Raw genomic sequence first — 24722 nt, forward strand, 5'->3', positions numbered from 1 at the left:
GGATTTCTTTTAAATTAACCCCACAGATAAATAGGGGAAACATATTCGTAAAAACTTCAAATGGTTTTTATGATTACTTTTTCATTGGGGCATATCAACCATAAGTTAAAAAGCTTAGGCTTTCAGCCTGTAGTTGTCAAATAATCCAAGTATCGGGGTGTATCATTCTGATAAGATTCGTAAAGGACTTAGTATTTTGACATACAGAATGACATGAGGGATCATTTTTGCAAAACTACAATTTGAGGAAAATCGATTGAGTATTGGAATTTCAACTTTAAATCCAATTCATTTGAAACAAATTATAAGTCTGGTTATTAATAATATTAAGAAATATTGTTAATAATCCTTTTTTGTAGTTTTCATAAAAAAATGTTAGTTTACATTTTTGGCATATGAGAAACATGGCCTAATCTGGTTCAAACCAGCAAGTAAAATGCTTTGTTTTGACATTTGTTGAGTAGCTGACCGAACCTTTTGTTAGGAAAATAATCTAATCCTTTTTTCCTAGGCTTAACTTGGTTTGTCCTGTGTATGGGGCGCTTCAGCGTTCAAGCCGATAAGCCTGGAAATGTCAAAACGCATACAAAAACACTGGTAAAATGTGATTCCGGCCATTTAAAGCCTAAAGAAAAAGTTTTCCTTATGAAATCACAAGAAATCCTGCAGCCTTTTTGACAAAAGTTGAATATTTAAGCCATTTTAGCAAGAAATGAGGTTACGTTTGTTACGTACCACGTTTGTTTTACGTGGTTTGTGGAATACCAGCGGACATTTCATATTATTAGAATTATCTTTATTGTATTTTATTGTTTAAGCTTTCAATGGGCACTTCAGAACGATATTAAGTAAACCCGAAAGTTATTCTGAATTTCACACAAATTTATAATACGTAAATGAGCGTCGATTTGACGAAGGAGTGCTGTAATGTTATCAATTACCAAAATTGTGTGTCTTTTGATAGGAAAACGGACACAATTGACTAACGTTGCTAAGCATTCAATTCCTTGCTTCCACGATATTCCCGCCCAAAATAGTTTGTTTTGATGAACAATTTTGGACAACTGTTTGTTGCGTGTGCTACAATAAGCTTTATTACGCAACGTGCTTATTTTGTTATTTGAGTTTATTATTGATAGCGAAAGAAAAAACTCTCCATACGAGTAAATATTAGCACCGTGATAAACACGTTCGATTAACACACCATCGCCCGAGTGATACAGTTTAGGTTTGCAGCGATGTCTTAATTCTCACCTCGTCCTAACATTGAACTGATTCATACGGTTGACGCTCCCAATGGTGTCAAAACAAACTGCTAACTATAAGGTATCAGAAGAAAACGGAATGTCTTCTGCAGCTAAACGAGGAAAAAGGCCAATCACCAATACCAACCGCACGCGGACGATGGCATATTGTGGTCGAACCTCTCACACACTGTATCATACGCATCAAATGGCAAGATCATGTTCATCCATTTGAAGAAGTGTGGTTCCCAAAACGGCACGATTTTTAAACGATCGTTGCGATATTATCGAGCGCAAACTCTCGCGAGCTCGTGTGATGAGCTCATGTTGAGAGGAAGTAAGATAATAAAAGCAAAAAAACATTCTTCAAACCCCATCAGCAGCAGCAGGCTGGGCGGTCAAGATCGTAAAAACTCGCCGTATAAAGTGGGAAGGATAACAAAAAAGCAACGTCTGAGCCTCAACCTGCTCGAAAACAACCAAGGGGGGTTCGCAAACTCGCTTTGCCTCGCGAATGTTCTGACCTGTACCGTATTGCGTTGAGGTTGAGGAGCTTCAACTTTCTGGATGGCTCTGGATAGAGAGAGAGACAGAGAGGTGGAAACCTCCGAATGGGAAACAATAATGAGTAACATAACAAGACAAGTTAAGTGATGATGATCATACTTTTTATTTCGCGCATAATATATCCAAAACGGGCACAAACCGGGTACTGCCCAGAGTGTGTGCGAGAGAGCCACGCGGGCGAGAGTTTCTGGTTCTTGCGAACGAATCGACCAAAGCGTGGAACCGATGATGAATTTGTGGGACACTGCTAACGAAAGCGACGTAACTTAGCAACGGTTCTTAAATTTGGCCCCAAAAAAATGAAGAACGAGCACATAAAGCCTCCTGGACACGGGGGGCGACCACAAAACCACACGCGTGGTGCGCGAAGCAGCTTCAGGACGATCGCGACGACGGTGACGGCCTGTTGGCGCAGTGATATCCTTCATCGGAAAAGAGAAGCAACAGCCTGAAGGGAACTCGTTGCAGGTTGAATTATTATGCTGGTAGTGTAGTGTAGCCTTCCCCGCAGCTTCCCAAACCTTGCCCAAATGCATCCGACCGCCAGTGCGATTTACACACGAAGACAATTTTCACTTTATCCGCCTTGTTTGGGGTTCATTTAGGATTCAAATTAAATTATGGTTCCGTACTGGTGAAATGTACATAATTTACGTTCGTGATCGAGCCAAGGGTCAGGACACATGACAAGATCCGTACCCACCGAAGAGAAGGGAGCAGAAAAACATGGCGGAATAATGAATGACAGTTCCCTTTCGTGATCTTTATCTGTAATTATATGTAGTTAGTGTTTATGTGCTATAAATTTAATAATTTGCTAGGTCATTTATTTGATGAACTCACGAGCCGGTGTTGTGGCTGTTATCTGTTTTCCCCACTTTTTGTTGTAGTTTTCTGTTAGCTTTTGTTATAATTTAAGAATTAATTAGTGTTTTGTTATTTTGTTGTATAAAAAATGTATAAAAATAAATTAATATTAAATAATAATTCACTACCACTTAAGAGTAAGTGTACCTTACTTATGAAGATGAGCAAACAAATTGCGACAGGAAGTGTCCTAACAAGTTGCAATATGTTAACAACACAGGAAAAAGGAATAAGAAACAAAGAAAAAAAAAACACCGCGACACAAATTTACATAAACATGAATATTGGTTGTCTTTTGGGGGTTGTCCACCACACGCGCACTCCTTTGTTTGACGGCTGATTTGTTGTACATTCCACATTCCCCACGTCGATTGAATATTAAATATTCACCACAAATTTATTGTGTATCTTTCTTTTCTTGCGAGTGGTGCGACCATATGGGCGGGTTGTGGGGGGGATCGAAAATCAACAAGAATTTGTTAAAGAAAAGCAAAAAAATAAACAAATAATACAAAATCACCGTTCAACATCACAACAAGCTTTGCATGCTGAGGCCAGGATACGGGAAGCTTCCTGCATTACGATGCAGAAGCGATAAATTTTACGTAAATTTATCTTTTTTTTTGTTGGTGTGTGCATATTTTGCTGCTCTTTATTGTCTACGTAATGTGTGCTGCTAATTTATGCATTCACCCTGGCAAAACTGATGTGCTTCTTGCTTGGCCGTTTTGTTGTGCTTTTGCTCTGATGATCGATATTTCGCCTTCTGCCAAAAAAAAACCCCTCGTCGGTGGTGGCAATCTTAATACGAAGCTGCACGCTTCAAACCCCCCTCACATATGTTTTGCTTTAACGAGCCACCCACCCGCCACTCCGAGAGCCACAGAGTGGTTGTGCGCAAGGGATTAAGGTTTCGAAGACACCAAGAAGACACCGGTGAAAGAAGTTCCACCACGGGAACGGGAATGGTTTGTTAGCGTAAAATGGGCAATTAAATTGGACAGCGAACGACACCATCGATCGGATAGCGAGCGAGCGGGCCGAGAACACCCGAGACAAGCGCCCGGATCAGGTGCGAGACGAGATTGATCGTAAGGAAATCGTCCAAAAACAAAGGCAAGAAAAACGTATAAGTCGCACCAGGAGAAACGGGATGAAACGTAAAAAAACAAGAAGAAAGATACCGAAGGCTTGGTGATACAAAACTACAAGAGCAAACCCCAAACGAATATGCAACGCGTCGAAAACGCAACGGAATTGGGGATAAAAAAGCTTACGGAAGATAATCATTGATGCGAGAAGGAAGAGTTGTACACGGCGAGCGTAAGCTTGCGAACGAATGAACGAGTGGAAGGATAGCGAGAAATGGGAATACGAAAAGGGGATTCTAAAGGTGATTGAAAAGTTGTAAAAGGCTTAACAAGACGTCTTCCTACTTCTTCCCTTTTGCGCCATCGCGTTCCACTGTCTTAAAGTGCTCAAAATTGTTTTAGTATTGGTCAGAGTGTGTTTGTGTGTGTGTGTGTGTGTGGGTATGGTGATGAGATTTGGTCATGCGCAGCCTCCGTTGATTGGATTGAGATCGTTAATCGAGCTCGGTTTTTTTTCCCCACTTGTCCGCTTCATCTTCGTTTTTTTTTGGTTTTGTTTTCGTTCAATGTTTCAACTGATTGATCGTTTAGTGACCGTCGTTTCTAGCATATTGATTTTCGATTTTCCCCTGTCTGCTTTGTTTTGTTTTTGTCTGTTGCATAATCTTTTTTTAAATAATCAACTTTCGTTTTAATTTTTTGTTTTACCATGGTAGAGTTTGGCGTTCTGAACGCTCAATGATATTTGTATTTTTATACGGCGATAATTCATAAAAGCATGAAATAATAAATATATTTTTTTAATATCATTCTGCAATACGACTTTGTAAACTTTGTATGATAGCAGCGCTGGTCTTTACATGACAGGACCTGTCTAAAATCCCATCGGGACCGTACGCAGGACTGCCTATCCAGCTATGGGTAAATAAAGTCCATGGAAATGCCAGAAATGGCAGGTGGCAAGAGGGAAAACTTCTTGAAGTTGTTGTGCCTTAAATTTAAAATTAAATAATTAAAAATTACGAAGTAAACAAAGTACAATAAAATACAAAAGAATTTCCTGGAATTGACTAGAATTGATTTAATTTTACAAAATTTCAGTTGAATCGTTCTTTGCAATTGTCAATACCTTGTTTTAACACCTTTGCGACAAGAACTTTACTTATAGCGCATTTCCTAGTTATTGGATATTTTGAACATTAATGTGACAGTTGATAAATACACTTTGACATTTTAATAAAATTGTACAATCGAAGGCTAGCAATGCTTGAGACTAGACTTAAAACGATTCAATAAGCACAACAGAAGTGCTATATTGTCAATGTAATGTTTAAAATACCGTCAGAAAAGCTCCAATATGTTCGAAATAAGTCACTGCAACAACTACTTCTGAAGTTTTTCAATAAATTAGTTGCAATTCTTGGCAATAGATATTATATTTAATATTTTTGTTAAAAACTTGAATCTCTATAACATGGTTATTAATCGTAATAATATAAAAAATAGCAACAATCTTAGAAAATGATCATTTTAATTGATAACAACATTATAACACATCGCAGCTAGTTAACAAATCAACTGTTCCGATTTTAGCGGCTTGTTTTGTCTGAATTATTCCTCTTTCCACTGGTCCTACCCCCGTTTCCTTCCCTTCTGCCTATGAAACGAACACATCTTAAAAGCCGCCTTTTGCCATCGCGTAATGTTTATGTCGCAGCTTCGGTAAACATAAACCCCGCGTGTTACTGTAGCACAGTGCATCGCGGGCAAGCAACGATTGCTACCCCGGTGTTGGTGCCCGGTGTGGAAATATAAATACACCTCAAGCACACACTGCCGCTGGCCAAACCCCCTTCCTTCACCCTTCCGCTCCGCTCCTCTCCTTCACACTCTCACTTTTACTCCGTGCCACCGATGTCAACTGGGTCGGTGTTTCGGCCCTTTGTTTCCGTCACCGGCGGTGGGTGCCGCGTCGGAAAATGTACCAGATTTTCTTTTACCCAAGAGATTGGTTGGCTTCCGTAAAAGTTGTCGGACGCATTATATCAGTGTCCTCGGTTAGCGTTGTCTCGCCCCCGGTGTGCGGGGGGGGTGATCGTGTGCCATCAAAGATCAAAGACGATTTTCCCGCTCCCCTGCCACACAATGCTCTCTCCGGGGTGGTATGAGGTGGTGTCGTTGCTGGAAAATTACACTGCGACAAGGAAAATATGTAACCTTTCCGGAGTTAAGACGATTAGGTCGGTTCCCGCTTCCTGTGCTCTTGCTTTAATGATAACAACAGTCAACCAGAGCCTGCAGCGCCGAGCTACAATTTGTTCACCCATTTTCTTTCTAGGGAATGATACTGAGTTGAAAAATTTGTGAAAATTTCAGACACACACGCACATCTGAATGAAATTTCATCCATCGTGACGATTATGATACACTCCTGCAAACACGGAGGACGAATAGCGCACAGCAGCGCATGGCATGTGTGGACACCTAGCGCAAAGACCATTGCTTTCAATGTGCATAGCATACCAAACCTTGCGTTCGGCGTATGTAGGTAGCGCGGGGAGTCAATTATATGGGCCTGGTTCCGGGTCAGACACATCAAAGGGAGCGTGTTTTAATGCTTTCCTGAAATGCCCCGGACGAAAACGGAACGAACCCGAACGAGCAGGAATGTTCCTCCGGAAAGGGTGGACGTTGTGCAGTATGGATCGTATTCCGCTTGTTGTCAGAATTTCCAAACTCCCTTCAACTGTGTGATGTTCAGCTTCATGTGGGAACATTGTTGTTGAATGCTTGGTGCAACCTCACATCAGTCGAATAATGTCGATTATTAGCATGCATATATCAGTTTTTAATTATTTTTGAACCTGTTTCATGCCTAAAAGTCAGACATTTCAACATTTTTTAAGTAAAAAAACATCAAACGGAATATTCGGCGTTTTTTTTTAACTTTTTAACTAATTTATTTTTAAAATTTATTTTCACATTTCTACATTACGAAGGGTTTTTTTTAATTAAACCTTTTTGATATAATTGAAACAATTTTGATATAATTCAGATAATACTTGTTTTATGTTTTGCAGAAGTAGTTGAAGCAAAAGTGCAAATTTATCAATTTCGTCTGTTCAGCTGTTTGTTACTTTCTTTTTTTCTCTCTTTCTTGTCATGGGCCAGATCATACTTTAAATTAGTTTTTCTATATGCATTTTGACGTTTTGGGGACTAAACGGCTGTCACCTCCCCTCTTAAAATTGGAACAGTCTTAATGCGAATTAGCATTTTCATTTTAAGTTTAGATTTTTTCACATCTTTAAACAGTGAATATGATCAACATATTCATAAGGTTTATTTAAACATGTTTTTTTTTATTTGCATGGCTTTATTTACTCAGTTATAATTTAGAATAATTATAATAATCATCTTTGTGTATTGTTTAAAATGAATAAATGTTAGATTTCTACACTTTAATTGTTTTTCCTCTAAAAATTCTATTTCCATTACGAACCCTCGAACCTCCTCGTCCTTACGAACGAGTATTGACAGATGCCGCCTTAAACGCTTAAACATTCTAACTTAAAGTATGATCTGTCCCAATTGTACTAATAAGTAGTGTTCCTTTTATTTCGACGATAATAAATAAGACCCCGCCTAGCAATTTTTCTTCACAACCGGCTCGTGTTGATGAGAGGTAGATGATAGCAATTATTATTTATTGCACGACCAGAGCGGAAGGTGATGTGCCATAATTGACACTTTCAGACCACACGTAGCCCTTTTGCCTTTTTTCCGTACATTTCTTTGATATTCTGTAATCCATAAAGGAGGTGCAACGGAAGAAAAAATTACGGAATGCATATAACAGTATAATGACTGCAAAATGAATGTGCTTTAAGATTATTGACCAAGCTCAAATATTGTTGCTTAAGCAGTGTATAAAAAAAAACACCAACTATAAGGTAAAAGTCACCAACGATGTTCTCCACCACAAGGCGAAAAAGAAGCGAATAATGTGTACTGTTTGTAATCGTTTAGCTAAAAATGCTTCCATGCACAAACATAACAGTTGCTAAACGATTGCGAAATGGCGGAAGAAATAAATGTAGATTTGTCTGCAATTTTCTACACGGAAAATTACATTTCTTTCAACAAGATCCGCAATCCGGGGTACGGTTTACGGTTGCGATCCACTGATTGATTAATGTACTAGAAAATTAAAATAAAAAATAAACACCTGTACAAACACGTACATTAGATTGCCGCAACGATTTTTTTTCTCCATCTTGTGCAAGATCGTGCAAGATCGTGCTCGAAGTGTGTGGGGTCGGAAAAGGCACATCAAATGCAACGGTGGTGGGGTGGCACTTGTTGTACTCGGTGTGTTCTAGCCCTGGAGCAGGACCAGGGCCCCCCTCACCAAAACTTTGCCGCAAAAAGGGAAACAAACAAACCGCAGGCCGGCCTAAAAATACTAACAGCGCCGTACACCCATCGATCAATTCACTTTCCACGCCCGAGTATTACCGCCGGTATGTGAAATCAGTCAGTTACTCATTCGATCCATCTGCCAGCCCGTAAATAAGGCCCGGGCCGGAGGTTAACACGCCGCAACAAACGCAGCATGACGCGGTGAGTGAAGATTGTGTTGATGTTTTTTTTCTTGTGTTGTTTCACTTCGGATTATGCATAGCTTAGCTGTTGCCGTGTCAGTTGGGCTTATAGTTCGGATAGAACTCGCCAGCCTACATGCCGAAATTTCGCTCACGAATAGATGCTGGAGATATCGACGGAAATTCATGCTCATTGCATTGCATTCAGGCTAATGTATGCTTTCTTTTGAGGATTTTTAACAAATTTTTATATCATTTTGATATTTTTTCTAATATGCTGCAGATCTTCGACAACCCTCATCGAAATAAACCTCAATTGGGGCGGAGTATTGAGGTGGTAATCTCAATGAAAGTTTTGATCCTTTTCACTGTTTAAAGATGTTAAAGAATCCAAACTTCAAATGAAAATGCTAATTCGTATTACGACTGATCCAATTTTGACAGGGGAGTCCCCAAAACGTCATAATGCATATAGAAAAAGTAGCTTAAAGTTTGATCTGGCCCATTTCACGAAAGAGAGAAAAAAGTAAAGTGGCAAACAGCTGAACAGACGAAATTGATAAATTTGCATTCTTGCTTCAATTAGTTCTGCAGTACATAAAACAATCAATCAATATTATCTGAATTATATGAAAATTGTTTAAATTATATCAAAAAGTGGTAAAGTAGTAAGATCCATTATCGATCAAAATAATTAAATTTCGGTCCGTTAAACGTCCTCAGCACTTTAAAACGTCTCCCGAAGTATGTTGAGAGTTGATTTGCATCTATTGCTTTACAAAAAGAAATCTACTTAATATTTTTTATTGATTTTAAGTGTGCGTAATGTTCCTCGATTATTTGATGTCGAAAAAAGGTGATTTTGATATGCTGACGCGTCAATTAGTTTAGATAACAGAAAAGAGATTAGTTTAGATAACTTTTTGGCAATAAATCAAACACTCTTCAATAACTCTATGACAACATAAGCCGACAAATCGCTCCCATTTAGTCCAAAACACTCAACAAATTGAAGGAAAATATCGAAAACGGCCCAGTTTGTGTGTGGCATCATGATCGATGTTATTTTCAAATAGTGAAACTGTAAAGGAAAGAATTTAATTATGAACAACATATTTACTACTGCGAAATTAACAAAAAAATCTCTAATTTAAAAGCTTGCGAAGAATTTTTACGTCTCGCCCTGTCCGAATATCTCCAGGCTTTGCTTGTACAAGTAACGAAATTAGCCATTCGATGATGTCGTTTTCTTAAGCAAGAGCCTCCTAGCAGTCGTGACGATGCCGTACCGTAATGCAAACACAGGCGGAGAACTACTTGACCCTACGAGTAGCGGTAGTAGGACGTAGAATCATGAGCTGATCTCGCGTCATGAGCACCAAGAAACGACCGGGAAGCGACAAAATCGTGGCGTGGACAAACCACACCACCAAACGGCATCAGGAGGGATCCGGTTCTTGTTGGTCGTGTTCCGCAAAACCCGCTTGTAACCTGAGTACCGTGCCCATTGAAAGCGACAAGCGAGGGAAGAACCGATGTCTGATTTGCCGTTTTGAATGCACGGATCGTCTCGGCGCGACGCACTGTACATTGCTGTTGTGAGAATCGATGACGAAGATGAAGGAGAAAGGTGTGAACAGTTTCCTCACATATCTTGTGGGATGTGTTTTCTTTTATTCGGGGTTCCCTTCCAAACGGGCACTCCAAGCAGAGCAGCAGACTCATGAAGGGTTGCAGCAGAGGGTATGAAGGTTTTTTTTCGCTCCGCTTCTTCATCAAGTGCTGGTACCGTGAGATTTCGACTCGTGTGTATGGTTTCAGGCTGTCCTCGAAGCGATGTGCCGAGATGGTTGAAGTGTGAAATACACTTCATGTAGCATCGTTTTGTGGTATGCCAGTACGCGAGGGGACAGTGCCCGGGGAAGATATCCTGTGGAGCATATGCAAGGACAGGGACTTATCCATCTCGAAGCATGTGCGACGGGGTTGTCAAGTGGACTCTAGCACTGGCACTGGTCTATGGTATTAAAGCACATGCCAAAATGGGTGAAGTACGAAGATGACGAAGGGAGTGAAAAAAATTGGTGGAAAATACGCAATGATTTAATTGCGTTGAATTTTTATGGCTACATCTTTTAAAGATGGTCTAAAACATGTATCTCTATCAAACATTTCCTAATAGAAATGGTGTTAAAATTGAGAATACGTACATCTATCGTTATTACTCGATCGATCCAGATGCCCTTACCACACCTGATTCGAATTTTCAATTAAAAGCTTCATGAAGTAAAGTGCATGCGAGATTCCAGTACGAATAACAACGATCAGCCTCACATGTGAGGTGACGTGTCTGCTGAAGGACAATTACTACCAAGAATCTGGGCCAAAGAGATGAGCAACCTTGTTTATTCTTCAAACTAGCGCTAGAGAGGGCTCAGAGCTGGAATCTTCGGGGACCATCTTCTATGAGTCAATTCAGATCCTGGTATACTCTCATGCCCTTAATATCATTGGTTTACGGGTCACCTACGTATCGGATGCCAAAGGATACAAAAGGATCAGACGGTGGCAAACCTTGGGTTGACGATTAACGAGGCAAAAACCAAATTGATTGGTGATACCACCAGCGACCCTCTTAAGAAATCCTAACTTACGCAGGTCGTCCAAAATTTCACCTACCTTGGGTCAAAGATTAGTACCGACAGTAACATTGATGTTGAGATACACCGACTGGGTGCTGACTGCCAACCGGTCTTTCTACAGTTTAAGGATACTTCCCTCCGCAAAACAAATGTCGCAACGAATGACGCTGGAACTGTATAGAATTTATATATTTTCAGTACTCGCAAACGCCTCTGCAGTATTGACTTTGTCCAAAACGGACGGAACCCGCTTAGGCGCGTTCGAGAGGAAGATGCTCAGAAGGATTTTTGGCCCCGTATATGTGAAGGTATCGTGTTGGGGCGGCCCGGTGGCATGATGGTAGTAGCGCCGGTCACCCGAACACGAACGGACCGAACCAAAATCCAATCTGCTTCAATACCCCGTACGCATTATTGATAATCCAGCTACGAAAAAATAGAGTCATAGAGCTAGAAATGCCAGGCTTAGACCTCTTGAAGTTGTTGAGCTGATAAAGAAAAGAAGATGTGTGGAAGGATAATGCCGCTACAATGACGAACTCTATGAGCTATAGGCACTGAATTCACTGTCGTACAGCAGATTAGACTCGTTAGGCTCCGGCAATTTGGTCACGTCATGAAAATGACACCGAACGACTCACCCTGTAAAGTGCTTTTGGGTAGTCCAGAGTATGGACAGAGTAGTAGTATTAAGCCCAAATAGAAATGTAGTGATCGCGTCGATACGTTCACCAGAAAGGCCGACATATTGTCAACTGGGATCGATTTAGAAGGTTACTGCAGCGAACCACGACCGGCCCAAAGAAGCAGATGTAGCGCCTGATAAGTAAGAAAGTACGCAAGACTCTTCAAAACGTCCAGTCAGCATTCAAATAGTAAACTGGACAGTTTCAAATATTGGAAGTCATAAATACCCTACCACACATAACAGATCAAGTCCACCAAAAGTCGTGATATTGAACAAGATATCAAAGAACTGGAAAAGTATTAACGAAATATAAAGTACTCCAAATTGTTCTCCTTAACTAGTAATATTAACTAGCTCTGAAAATTCCTCTTAAACATATAAGCATTAAATATAAACTTTTTCTATAGTGTTCTATTCATGCAAATATTGCGTATTCTTCAACAATTTTTAGCTTCGTATACAATGCGCAACAATAGCTACATGAACGACATTACATCAGGCGGGGTTTGTGTCCTTGAAAGTGGTCTGAACGTATCAGCAATCACTGAAGTTCTTCCTGCATGTGCAGTAAGCACAATCCTTGAGACGCACGATGTTGTATATGCAAATGCCTTTGAAAGGCAAAAGAAAAAAAACACACACACACACGCGCAAGGGTACCCCGTAACAAGAATCGAGAACTCACCGATCGACAATATTATTTATTCCGTTCCGTTTGGTCACAATTGTTTGGTAAATCGATCGAACAGCCTTTCCCAACGACGATGGATGAAGGGATAGTTGCATAATTTGAATAAAAATAATGAAGCCTAATTACAATTGCAAAATCACTGTGCTTGTGCACCGTGAGGTCTTGTCCCCTCTCCTTCCCCCAAATGTACCAACGAAACACAAAAATGCAACAAAAAAAGCTGCGACACGAAAGTACGAAACCAATAAGAAAGTGTACACATTTCGTACGCACGGGTGTGTGTATGTGTATGTTCCCGACCGTCTGACTTGAAGGACCCTCCACCGTTCGAGTGGCTAATAGGGTTCATTCTCCATCGCTTTTGTTTGCTTTAAATGTGTTTAATTTTTTATGCTTTTGGGGTTTGTTTTTCGTCTTCCTGGTGCCCTTCGTGAGTGAAGTGAGCCCTTACAGATTCTACCTTAACCTGCCAGAAAGGTGCGGGAGCAGATGAAGTTCCGTGTTTAGTTGTGGTTCTCGTGGGGACACATTTTCGAACTGCAGTGTCGGTCGCCGTTGGTCATCGTCAAGATGCGAGATCTGAAGTGTGTGTGTGTATGGGACATTCGAATGCGTTGTGTAAACATTAATTCCTGCTGGCGACCCTCCGGCACTTGGACGATGCTAGTGTTCCGCCAGCAAACCGCTGGTCGAGATTCTGATGTTAAGCACAGAAAAATGGAGGAAATATTACAGATTGCCGTTGGTAGCATGTAATCAAACGCGTCCGGTTGCATGGTCCGTTGAAGTTCCTGGAAGTAGCGGAGTCCCTTCAGTAGATTGTTACTGATGGTGATGGATTGCAATATCTGTTTTCCTTCCCCTGAGGGAGTAATTAATAATGGACATGGGCATGTATAGTATACGGCTTGCAAGGTTTACCTACACAGCTCCGTAGCTCGTAGAAAACGAACCTGATCGTATCGCGCGACAGAAAAGCATAGTCAACGATCGCCGGTGTAAATTGTAACAACCCAGTATCGAATTACTTCGCGCTCTTGCATCTAGAATCTCGAAGCAATAAAGCAACGCACACAACACCCGGCAGCTGCCGCAGGAACCGGCAGGTACGCGGGTTAACGTATCGATTACTTAAAAACACACCTTTTGCAGATTGATTTATTTGATCGCGATGCGATCAACGATCGGTTCCAGTTTCATTGATGGTCGGCTTAAACGGCGCAGCCTTTTAGCGGCCTTTCGCGCAAAAGGCGGATAATAACGGTGGCAAAATCAATAGTGACAACTGTGCATCGTTGATCCAACGACTACCGGGGCCGGACGCTAGCAATTAGCGACGCACTGAGAGTCGCAATGGTGGGTTGATGATGATCAGTAGGTACGTGCCCACTGATGATAGGTACGCAGCGCCAGGAATTCCAGGACGCGCTAGCCGTAAAATTAAGCTCTGACTTATTAATCACCTCTTTGCTGCCGCTGGTAATTAAAAGCTATGGCCACAATTGCGTTCGAGTGGTGAAAGCAACGGTTGGAGTTATGTTTGCGTTTTTAATAGATAAGCAAGGACTTTTTTTTCGTTAGAACGGCCTATCGGTATCGACTTATTTTACCACGTAGCCGGATAGTCAATTCCTTGCTACAGGGAATTGGTCCGAATGAGATTTTGGTCCGATCCGATCGTGTGAAGACCGGCTCTGCTACCATCATGCCACCGGGCCGCAAGGACTTTTAAGGACTCTTAGTTTTTGTCTAAAACCACAAAAGAAACCTTAATAAATAAATCTTTTTTTATTTTTTCGTGAGGAACGGCCAGGCTGTGTTGTTTGTAATAAGTGGTAGACTACAGGGTTTTTCAGATGAAATAACAACGTAAGCGCCTATCACCACAAGCGCAGCACATAACATTTCAACGCCCTTACTAAACACCACAACCAAAGCTTACTTCAATGCAAGCACATGATATCACAATCGCAGCGCAGCTTACCACAACACCAGTACTACTGTAGAAGTGAAGTGCGATCCGAGGAGTATAAACGTGTGTCTTAGGATGGATTTTCACAGCCATACGATGATTGTTTATTAACATTTCATTTTAACATAACATTTTCATAAAATAAAGCATTTTTAGTTCGATAAATGCAATAAATATTTCTTCGGATCAAAATAAACATCGTTTGGTTGTCAGAATCCGTCTCAGCGTGCGTTTATACTATTCGGATCGTACTTGACAGGTACAGTCGTACGAGTTTTGTGGTAAGCGATGTTACGATTGTGATATCATGTGCTTGCATTGAAGTATGCCTGCTAGGGTTGTGGTGTCTTGTAAGGCCGTTGAAATGTCATTTGCTTGTGGTGATAGGCGCTTGCGTTGTTCTATCATCCCCCAAAAACCCTGTATAACTAGTGGCTTGTTCATCTAATGTACAATTCACATTTGTTTGAAGACATTTCCTCCTCCAAAAAATATTTTTTTATTATGAAATCCAACTCTTACCAATGGTAGTTCACAAATTACGGTATTGTTGGTGAATCCTAACTTACACCAAGGTGATTCCGTATGAAAAATGCGTAACAAATACTTTTTTCCAAGGCGACCAGAAGCGTCACCCCATATTTGGGTGACGTGGTACGGAACGTATTAAACATTCTGCTCTTTCAAAAAGTATATTCAAAACGGTGTGCATGCGCTTATTCACGTTGAAACAACATTATTAACTAATCGAGAGTAATCAGTTTCACTTCATAGCTCTTCCGATCTCGATCAAAAATAGACATGACTTCACTGTACGTCTCCGCAAAACGTTGCCTAGATCAAAGTAGTCGCGTAAAAGATTGTTCTAAATTAGGTTGCTAACTCCGAGGTTTCGCATGGCTTTTGATGTCTAAACAACTTGTCGCTTACGTTGCGGTTTATTTTGTTTGGCTTGATTGATGGTGGCAGTTCAAAGCAACCTTCAATACACAAAGTTACTTCCAACAATATCTTGTGATGTTCAGCGCAGCCAAGATTGCTGCCAAAATGTTGGGTGCATTTGATAGAATTCTACGGACACGGTTGGTTAATGTACCACATGCTCGAATAATAAAATATTGTACAGATATCCGTATATCTCAAGTAAATGATTGAGATTAGTTATAAAGTTCGTTAATCTAACATATTCCCTATTGTTCTTTATTTCAGGAGTAAATGCAGCGACAGCCACCGCGGTTGGACCGCTTTTAGCAGCACCGGAACATTACAGTCTACCGACTGCCTCCGACGCCTCCAGCTCAATTTTGCTGCTCTTCACGACGTACTACGATCTGCGCGTGCTTAACGTGTCGGTACAGCCGGACACGAATGCGCTCACCTACACGATGGATGTGCTGCTGCAGGATCTCAACGAAGCATCCGCAATGGATTTCTATCATTCGCGGGGACTCGTTTGCTGGACAGAGAACACGCTTGAGGTGATCCAGTGCGGGCGTACGAACGGTACGCTGAACGTGACAAGCAAGACGACTGTGATAACGCACGGGTTGGACAAACCCGAGGGCCTTGCGATCGACTGGTACACGGACAAGCTCTACTGGACGGATGGCGAGTCGAATCGGATAGAGGTGGCGCAACTCGAACCGATGGGCAGTGGTGTGGGCGATCAGGGCCGGCTGCCCAGTGCCCCGCTACAGAAGGTGTTAATCTGGAGCGATCTTGATCAACCGCGGGCGATCGCGCTTGTGCCCGCCCGACGGTACATGATCTGGACGGATTGGGGCGAAAGCCCGAAGATTGAGCGTGCCAGCATGGATGGTGACCCGCAGAGCCGCACGGTGCTGGTCACGGATCGGATATTCTGGCCGAATGGGCTGGCGGTGGATTTGGAGCAGGAGTTAATCTACTGGGTGGATGGCAACCAGCGCTTCCTGGACGTGATGGATCTGGACGGTGGTAATCGGAGGACGCTCGTACGAAAGCTCGAATACCCGTACAGCCTAACGTATACGTCCAATTTCCTATTCTGGACGGATTGGAAAGAAGGAACGCTACACTATTACGACATCCTGCGCGATCGGCACGAAGAGTTGCTGCGTAAGACGGAAGTTCCGATCACGGTGCATGCTTGGGACGGACGGTTACAACCACAGGCGGTGACCGATTTGGACAATCCTTGTCGACGCAACAATGGGAACTGCTCGCATCTTTGTCTGTTGTCAACGGTGGCACCGGCAGGTTATAGTTGTGCCTGCCCTACCGGAATAAAACTGCTCACCGCCACCCAATGTGCCGATGGGCCGCAGGACATGCTGTTTGTGGTGCAGCGTTCGCAAATCAATAGGATATCGTTGGACTCACCGGACTATTCGATTGTGCCGCTGCCGGCTGGCAAGCTGCGCTACGCAATCGCCATCGACTACGATCCGGTGGAGAATTACGTGTATTGGTCCGACAAGGAGGAGAGTGCGATAAAGCGGGCCCGTGCAGATGGTATGGGTGGCCCGGCAGAGGAGGTCGTTACCGCTGAAATACAAGCACCCGATGGGCTCGCGATCGATTGGTTGGCACGAAACCTCTACTGGACGGATACAGGGACGGACCGGATACAGGTGTGCCGGCTGGATGGTTCCTTCCGCCGTGTGCTTATCTACGACAATTTGGCAGAACCACGCGCAATCGCCCTCGCACCGACGCTGGGCTGGATGTTCTGGAGTGATTGGGGCCCAAAGGAACCAAAGATTGAGCGGGCCTCGCTGGATGGAACCGAGCGCGTACTGATCGTGTCGCAAAACTTGATCTGGCCCAACGGAATTGCGTTGGATGTGGGCGCACGCAAGATCTACTGGTGTGATGCAAAGGCGGACACGATCGAGGTAGCAAATATGGACGGTTCGGGACGAAACACGATCCTTTCCGACAATTTGCCGCACGTGTTTGGGCTTAGCCTGCTTGGTGATTACCTATACTGGACGGATTGGCAGCGACGATCGATCGACCGTGCGCACAAGCTGACCGGTGCCGATCGTACGACAATTGGTGAAAACATTGCCGAGCTGATGGGGCTCAAGGTGACGCGTTTGCACGAGGTGCAGGGAACGAATCCGTGCGCCGTAGGGAATGGTGGCTGTTCGCAACTTTGTTTGAACCGACCGCGCGATTACGTCTGCCGCTGCCAGCTTGACTATGAGCTAGGACGTGACAATCGGACGTGTTTGGTGCCGGCTGCGTTTCTGCTATTTTCCAACCATGGCAGTATTGGGCGACTGTCGATCGACAGCCGTAACCATGCGGACTATGCGCCGTTCCGGAATGTGGTCGATGCGCATTACCTTGACGTGGACATCGCGGATAGGCGCATCTACTGGGTGAGCCAGAAGCAGAAGTATATCTCGCGCGCGTACATTAACGGTTCGGACGTGCAGCGTATCGTGGAGACCGGACTGATGCAGCCGGAAGGTATTGCGGTTGATTGGTTGGCGCATAACGTTTACTGGACGGATGCGGAAGCGCGCCGTATTGAGGTTGCACGCTTGGATGGCAGCAGCCGCCGCATTCTCATCTGGAAGGGCATAGAGGAGCCAAAGAATTTGATCTTGGAACCACGCAAAGGCCTGATGTATTGGGCCGAATGGCCATCGGATTCGATACGCCGTGCGGCCATGGATGGAGGCGATCTGTTGACGATCATTTCCAATGCGAACCATGCCATCGGTTTAACGCTCGATCCAGACACGCGGCGACTGTATTGGGCACGGCAGAGTTTGCCCACCGGCATCGAAAGTGCGGAATGGGACGGTAAACGACGGACGCGCCTGTTGATGGCAGATGCTGCTGACGGCAATCGGTTCGTCCCCGTTGCTCTAACCATCTACCAGGATTGGGTGTACTGGGCCGACTGGACTACGGATGAGATTGGACGGGCAAACAAGACAACCGGTGACAATCGTACGATCGTACATTCGAACCTCAAGTATACGTACGCACTGCTAGCCTTCCACACTGGGCGTCAATCTGGCTCGAATCAGTGCCGCACCAATAATGGTGGCTGCACGCATTTGTGTCTAGCGCAGGGTCAGCGAAAGATGACGTGCGCTTGTCCCACGCATTACACACTCAACGCGAATCGAGTATCCTGCAGTCCACCTCGCAACTACATCATCTTCAGCCAACGGAACTCATTCGGACGCTTCGTACCGAATACGGCCGATTCGCCAGATATTCCGTTGCCGGTTACGGGCAAAAACATACGTGCCGTCGAATATGATGTCTTGACGCGGCATATCTACTGGGTAAGCTATAAGAAAAGCTAGAATTTATTGTGTCTGTAAAGAACGTTTAGCAGTAAATTAGATTTCTCCAATTGCGTCTATTGGTGGGTGAAGTAGTTCATTTTATTGAGCTGAGCGAATCGATCGCGCTCAGCCAAGGGAGCATTGAGCGCCAACTAGCTCAAACGAGCGGTTAAACGCTTGGAGTGCTAGAACCGAACATCAAACAAAATCTAGCGAAAAGTTCTTCAAATCTTACATACAGGCAGTCCCCGAGATACGCTATTATAGCGGACCGCTATAACCCGGGAAAATCCGCGTAACTCGAATTTCCGCATAAGTCGAATCCTGGTGCAATTTCGTTTATACCTCAAAGTCACAGAGTCGACTTCCTTCTCTGCATTTAATTTATGCAACAAATCTGGCAATTTTTAGAAATATTACATTAAAATAAGTTAAAAACAAATGTTTTATGTGACATAGAAGGTATTTTCGACCAATTTTTCACCATTTTGCTTCAATTTTGTGCTATAAACTAGCTCAGCTGTCAAATTTCCAAAAACCGCGTATCTCCGAATCCGCGTATAAGAGAAACCGCGTATCTCGGGGACTGCCTGTACTTAATAAAACGATATACTGCTAATATCGATACTGCGATATTAAAGTTAAAAGAAACGTAGTTTGCAGTTTAACCCGCTCATTCGTACAAATTTTAATACACTTGTTGAAGCTCTATCGTTGAAGCGCGCTCATGTGAGCTTTAAGTTAGCTATTTTCTACTCTGGACGCACTGAACTCGCTCAGTTAGTTGAGCTGAGCGCTTGAGGCTTCGCTCCTACCCAACACTAGTTGCGTCGCTTATAATCATCACACTGATTCGATTCTCTTCCTTTCAGATTGAAGTTCGTGGTCCAACCATTAAACGAGCTTTCGATAATGGTACCAATGCGAAAGTATCCATGAATCCCACATCCTCCCCGTTCGACATGGCAATAGATCCGATTGGGCGACTGCTCTTCTGGAGCTGTTCGCACACCAACACCATCAACATTACCACGTGAGTACCCATGAATCAAAGAACGTTAAAATCGTTTACATGAACTTTTTGAAAGGTAAAATAACTTTATCAAACATTTCCTTCTCCTTCTGGACAGACTGGATGGCAATATCGCCAGCATCGGTAATGTGGATATTGGACGAACGGAGAAACCGCGCAGCCTGGCCCTGCATGCGATGAAACGGCTGTTGTTCTGGACGGACGTCGGATCGGCACAGTCGATTACGCGCGCCAAACTAGACGGTTCGCAGCGTGTCGAGCTGATAACAAAGCTGGAAGGCATACAGGCGCTGGCGCTTGATCCACAGCTCAATCGGTTGTTTTATGCGCATGGCAAACGCATTGACACGATGGACATTAATGGGCAGGATGTGTAAGTAGTGAAACTATGTGTGTGTGGAACCATTTCCTTCCAGTAACAGAACATTTCTTACCTCCGTTTGCAGGAGAACATTGGTTGCGGAGCACATCAGCATGGTATCGTCGATTGCAGCGCTCGATGGTTTTATTTACTGGCTAGATGAGCGTCCAGTGATGGAGCGCATATCGGTGCAGGGCGATAATCGGCGGGTGGAGATTCACAAAACCCCACACATGACGGACATTGTGGCCGTGTGGACGCCTGATGAGCGTGTGCTTCGTAATCACACATGCAAAACGGCACGTGCGGAGTGTAGCCACATCTGCATCGGTTCGCCAGATGATGCACCAACCGAACACGTGTGCGCTTGTCCGCAGGGGTTGATGTTGCTGAAAGATCGGCGCAGTTGCGGTGAACAACCGATTTGTGGACCGGATCACTTTACTTGTGCCGCACCGAGCGAGCTGGCCGATCGGGATGGCAATAAGGAGTGTATCCCATCGTCCTGGCGTTGCGATGGTCAGAAGGACTGTCCGGACCGGTCGGATGAGATGGACTGTCCGACGTGCCGTGGTGATCAGTTTAAATGCCAGTCGGGTGAATGTATTGACAAGCATCTGGTGTGCGACGGAACGACGCAGTGTTTGGATGGGTACGATGAAGCGGTTTGCTGTAAAAACCCGGAAGATTTCCAGTGTCCGACGAGTAAAGTGTGCATCTCGTTTCACAACGTGTGCGATGGCGACGAGCACTGTGCGAAGGGTGAAGACGAAGCACCGGAGATATGTAACGAGTACGGCAATCGTCGAATGGCACCTAGCTCAAGCAAGATTACGCTACTGATCGTCGTGGTGACTGCGGTAGCGGTTGTATTTCTCGTGGTCTATTTGCTTCAAACGTTCCGCACCCGGTTCGGTACCGGTGGTGGTGGTCTCGAACCAAAGGAATGTGATCAGGCAGCTGCGCCACTGTCGCCCGGTGGACTCAACAAGAACATTCGCGTCTCGAAGCTGGCGTCCGTGGCGGACGCGGTTCGTATGTCCACGCTAAACAGTCGGGCAAGTGGTGGCAGCTATGATCGCAATCATATTACCGGCGCTAGCAGCTCTACCACTAACGGCAGTAGCTTGATCGGTTACCCGCTCAATCCACCACCGTCACCGGCCACTACGGCCGGTTCGACGGGACGCTACTGCAACAGCAGCTACCATCCGTATAAGCACTACAAGATCATCAATCAACCACCACCACCAACGCCATGCTCGACGGATGCATGCGATGAGAGTGATTCGAACTATACCAGCAAGAGCAACCGTAGCCAGCGCTGTGGCGGTGGACACGGTTCTGGCACAACGGGTGGCGGTACCAGCAGCTCGGTTGGTAGTGGTAGCGGACGGCACGGGCACGATGGACGCGGTTCGCTACCGGGCAAGTACAAGGATCGATGCTACGATCCGGAACCGTATCCACCACCACCGACGCCACGATCACACTATCACAGTGACATCGGTGGCATGCTGCCCGAAAGCTGTCCACCATCGCCGAGCTCGCGTAGTTCGACGTACTTTTCGCCACTGCCACCACCACCCTCACCGGTGCCTTCTCCATCGAGGGGGTTTTCGTAGCAGCTAAAGAACGGAGACGACGTCGATGACGAGGAAGACGAACAGGAGGAAGATGAGGACGGAGCGGAGTATGGTGATGGTTTGTTTGCAGCTATCGAGAAGGAACCCATCACCAGAAGATAGGTTCGCGTTAGCATCATCTTCCGTGTGTGTGCCATTCAATGCCAATCGTCCATTTATTTACTTCCCGTCCCGTGCGGGGTCGTCGTCTCCCGATAGTTTTGTAGGATTTGTACACTTTAGCTAGGAGCTGTTTAACATGTAAGAAACTGAAGCAAATGTATTGTTCCTCTCCCCCCCCCCCCCCCTTCCCCGCCCTTTCCTCGCCCCACGTAACACAAATGCCAACAGAAAGTGCCTCCAAAATGCCTGTTAGGGAGTAAACTTATTAAGTAAGCCATAGCCAAAAGATGTGTGTGTTGCTTTAGCTTTACAACCTTGCAACACCTCGCTGAAACGGGGTGAGGAAAAGAGTGATTATACGTTCATCCCCATTTTTGTAAATACCTTTATCTAAGTTCATGTCCATCCGGCAGTAATTAACATTAGTTGGCGAATAAGGTACAGCTCGTCTCTGCTTCGGATTTAAAACGTTGCCTCCCATTTGCCAGCCGCATCTCTCTGCACGGTTCAATTATATCCAGTCTTCCAGTGGTGTGCCTAGAAAAATTCAAAAATCATAGTGTCCCAGAGCATATCAACCGAGAGTGAGCTTAGGAGAACTGTTTAGGATCTGTTTTATGATCGATAACGAACAACCTACTCTGGCGCGGAGAGAGAAGATTCCCAGTGAGATACAACATCGTTTGTTAATTGTTTGCTCAATAAGACTGACTTACCCTTCTTTACGCGAAGGACGTTCGCCTGTTAGATATATCCTTCCCCAATCTTCCCGCTGACGGAGTGTGTCTATCTCCAAAGTGTACGCATTAAATTCTTCCAAGGAAAAAGTAACTGACTGTTGCGTGCGCGTGCACGCACTGAGCGATATTAGTAAATGATTAGTGTAGTATGGACGATCATGGGTACCCCGTACCGTGAGTTAGACGAAAGCAGGAAGCAGGAAGATGCCTTAATGCATTTTAAAATGAGATTGTTAGCAAAACGCATAACACATGCCTGCAATTTTTGAAGCATTTATAGAGAATATATCATGTTAGGGAAGTGTGTAGTTTATCGTCAGGCCTTCTACTTGCTGTTTTCGCTTTTAAGTATTCACACAAATTCTGTCCTGTACATATTGTACCAACGAGAACAGAGGAAATTAACAAAGCAAACTATCACCATCTAATAAAGAAAAACGATAGGAATGAAATTGTTATGGAGCTTTTAATCGTAAGATTTGGTAGAACAGTGAAAAACAAGATAATATCACAAAAAATTAGACCTTTGTCCCGTGCGATCTGTTTGGAGATCCAGCACTATATTTTGTTATATGTTGCTGTATGATCATATATCCGCAGTGAATTACTCTTCTCGAAGGTTTAGTAATAATCAGTTTTATTACACTGAATTTGTTTGTTTCCAGTGTAACAAATCCATGTCAACCTTACGGACAAAGTACAGCCAACTGCACTCCGACATTTGCATCAAGAGAAATTGTTTCGCAAACCTACTCTCCAGGCGTCCTGCAGCGGCGGATCAAACGGTAGGCGGAGTAGGCGATTGCCTAGGGCTTCGCCGTGTTGGGGGCCCCAAAAAATGTGTGTAGTAGTTGTATACATAGGCCCAGTCTCCTATGCTAGAGCGGGTCCCGAAGGGTACCACAAGAGGCCCCTGGCGAATTTTGAAGTTGGGACAAAATGCCCCGGAATCGGCCAATTTTGTAACTTGTGATACCAAGCGGATTGATAAAGCGGATAGTTTAATATAGCCAAGTATATAGCCAAGATTTTCGACCCTCACGGCTTGCTGGGTCCAACGATAATCGTCGCTAATCTATGCATGCAGCAACTATTGGTCGCTTAAGAAGGATGGAAAGGCATGGGACTGGGATAGCGAACTCGGCTACAAATCTGCAGATATACATCTTCGCAGATGCATCACAAGTGGCGTATGGTGCTTGCTGCTACATACGGACTGAAAGCATGAAAGCAATTGCAAGCGCGAGCCAATTATTGCAATGGTCGATCAGTATCCCTAAAAGAAAACCAACTGGTGATCGTCAAACAAGGCAACATGCATCCTACCTTGTGGGCAATGGGCAATGTTTACGTTTATTTACTTTTATAGTTGTGTGTGATAACAAGGCAAGGCACATACATCTATATATACCCATTAATTCAATTTCTTTGGTGGCCGGAATGTGAGATTTAATGTTTTTTAAAAGAACATTCCCTTCACATTCCAATCAAACGCATTAGAGTGAAGGGGGAAAAGGCAAAACGGATCCTGCATCTCTTTCGTATTTTGCGCCGTTCCGTCCGTCGAAATCGCTTCAGAATCGGTGAAATTTTTGATTTCTGACACCAAGAGAGCATGATCAACGAAGAGATAGCACAAATTTCCGAACCACGTGGTATCATTTCATTTAGCTGTACCCTTCCCTCTAGTGATCATAGCGCTTGATCCGTCAACTGATCTTTCATCTCTTTTCGTTCGTCCAAACAGTACAGTGCGTACCATAACTGTACACAAGTGTATTTTTATGGAAATAACAATGTAGAATATTTATGGAATATATTTCTATATGCAATCCTTTCAAACTCCCGGACATTCCATGACGACAAGAGATAAGAATATTGGAAACTAACCGAATAATAAACACTAAATAATGTCTTCGGAAATAGTGGTATTCCATGTTTCCTGCTCCAAATAATTAAAAAACTTATCTGCTGTATAGTTATGACACGCACTGTAAGAACTGGATGGATAAAATGAGACGGAGGAATCTCGCCACAGTACCTGAGCTATTTACTCTATCGATCGCTCTCCGGAGAGGGCCCTTGTTTGATAGTATGTGTAACTAATAGCCAATCGTAGAAGATCTCTCATTCTGATGATTGATCAATACCATCAAAGCGAATGATAACGTGAGTATGC

General features: G+C 43.9%; 1 protein-coding gene across 1 annotated transcript in view; it reads left to right on the forward strand.

Moving 5' to 3' along the window:
* Positions 1 to 22975, forward strand: part of LOC128310414 (low-density lipoprotein receptor-related protein 6) — a 35138-nt gene extending 12163 nt beyond the window's left edge. The window contains exons 2-5 of the mRNA XM_053047053.1: positions 15576 to 18658; positions 19534 to 19694; positions 19792 to 20067; positions 20141 to 22975. Of these exons, the coding sequence (XP_052903013.1) occupies positions 15576 to 18658; positions 19534 to 19694; positions 19792 to 20067; positions 20141 to 21680 (5060 nt within the window). The 3' untranslated portion in view covers positions 21681 to 22975. The remainder of the gene's footprint in view (positions 1 to 15575; positions 18659 to 19533; positions 19695 to 19791; positions 20068 to 20140) is intronic.
* The last annotated feature ends 1747 nt before the right edge of the window (positions 22976 to 24722 follow it).

The sequence above is a fragment of the Anopheles moucheti genome, chromosome 2, assembly GCF_943734755.1.
Source record: "Anopheles moucheti chromosome 2, idAnoMoucSN_F20_07, whole genome shotgun sequence".
Taxonomy (NCBI): domain Eukaryota; kingdom Metazoa; phylum Arthropoda; class Insecta; order Diptera; family Culicidae; genus Anopheles; species Anopheles moucheti.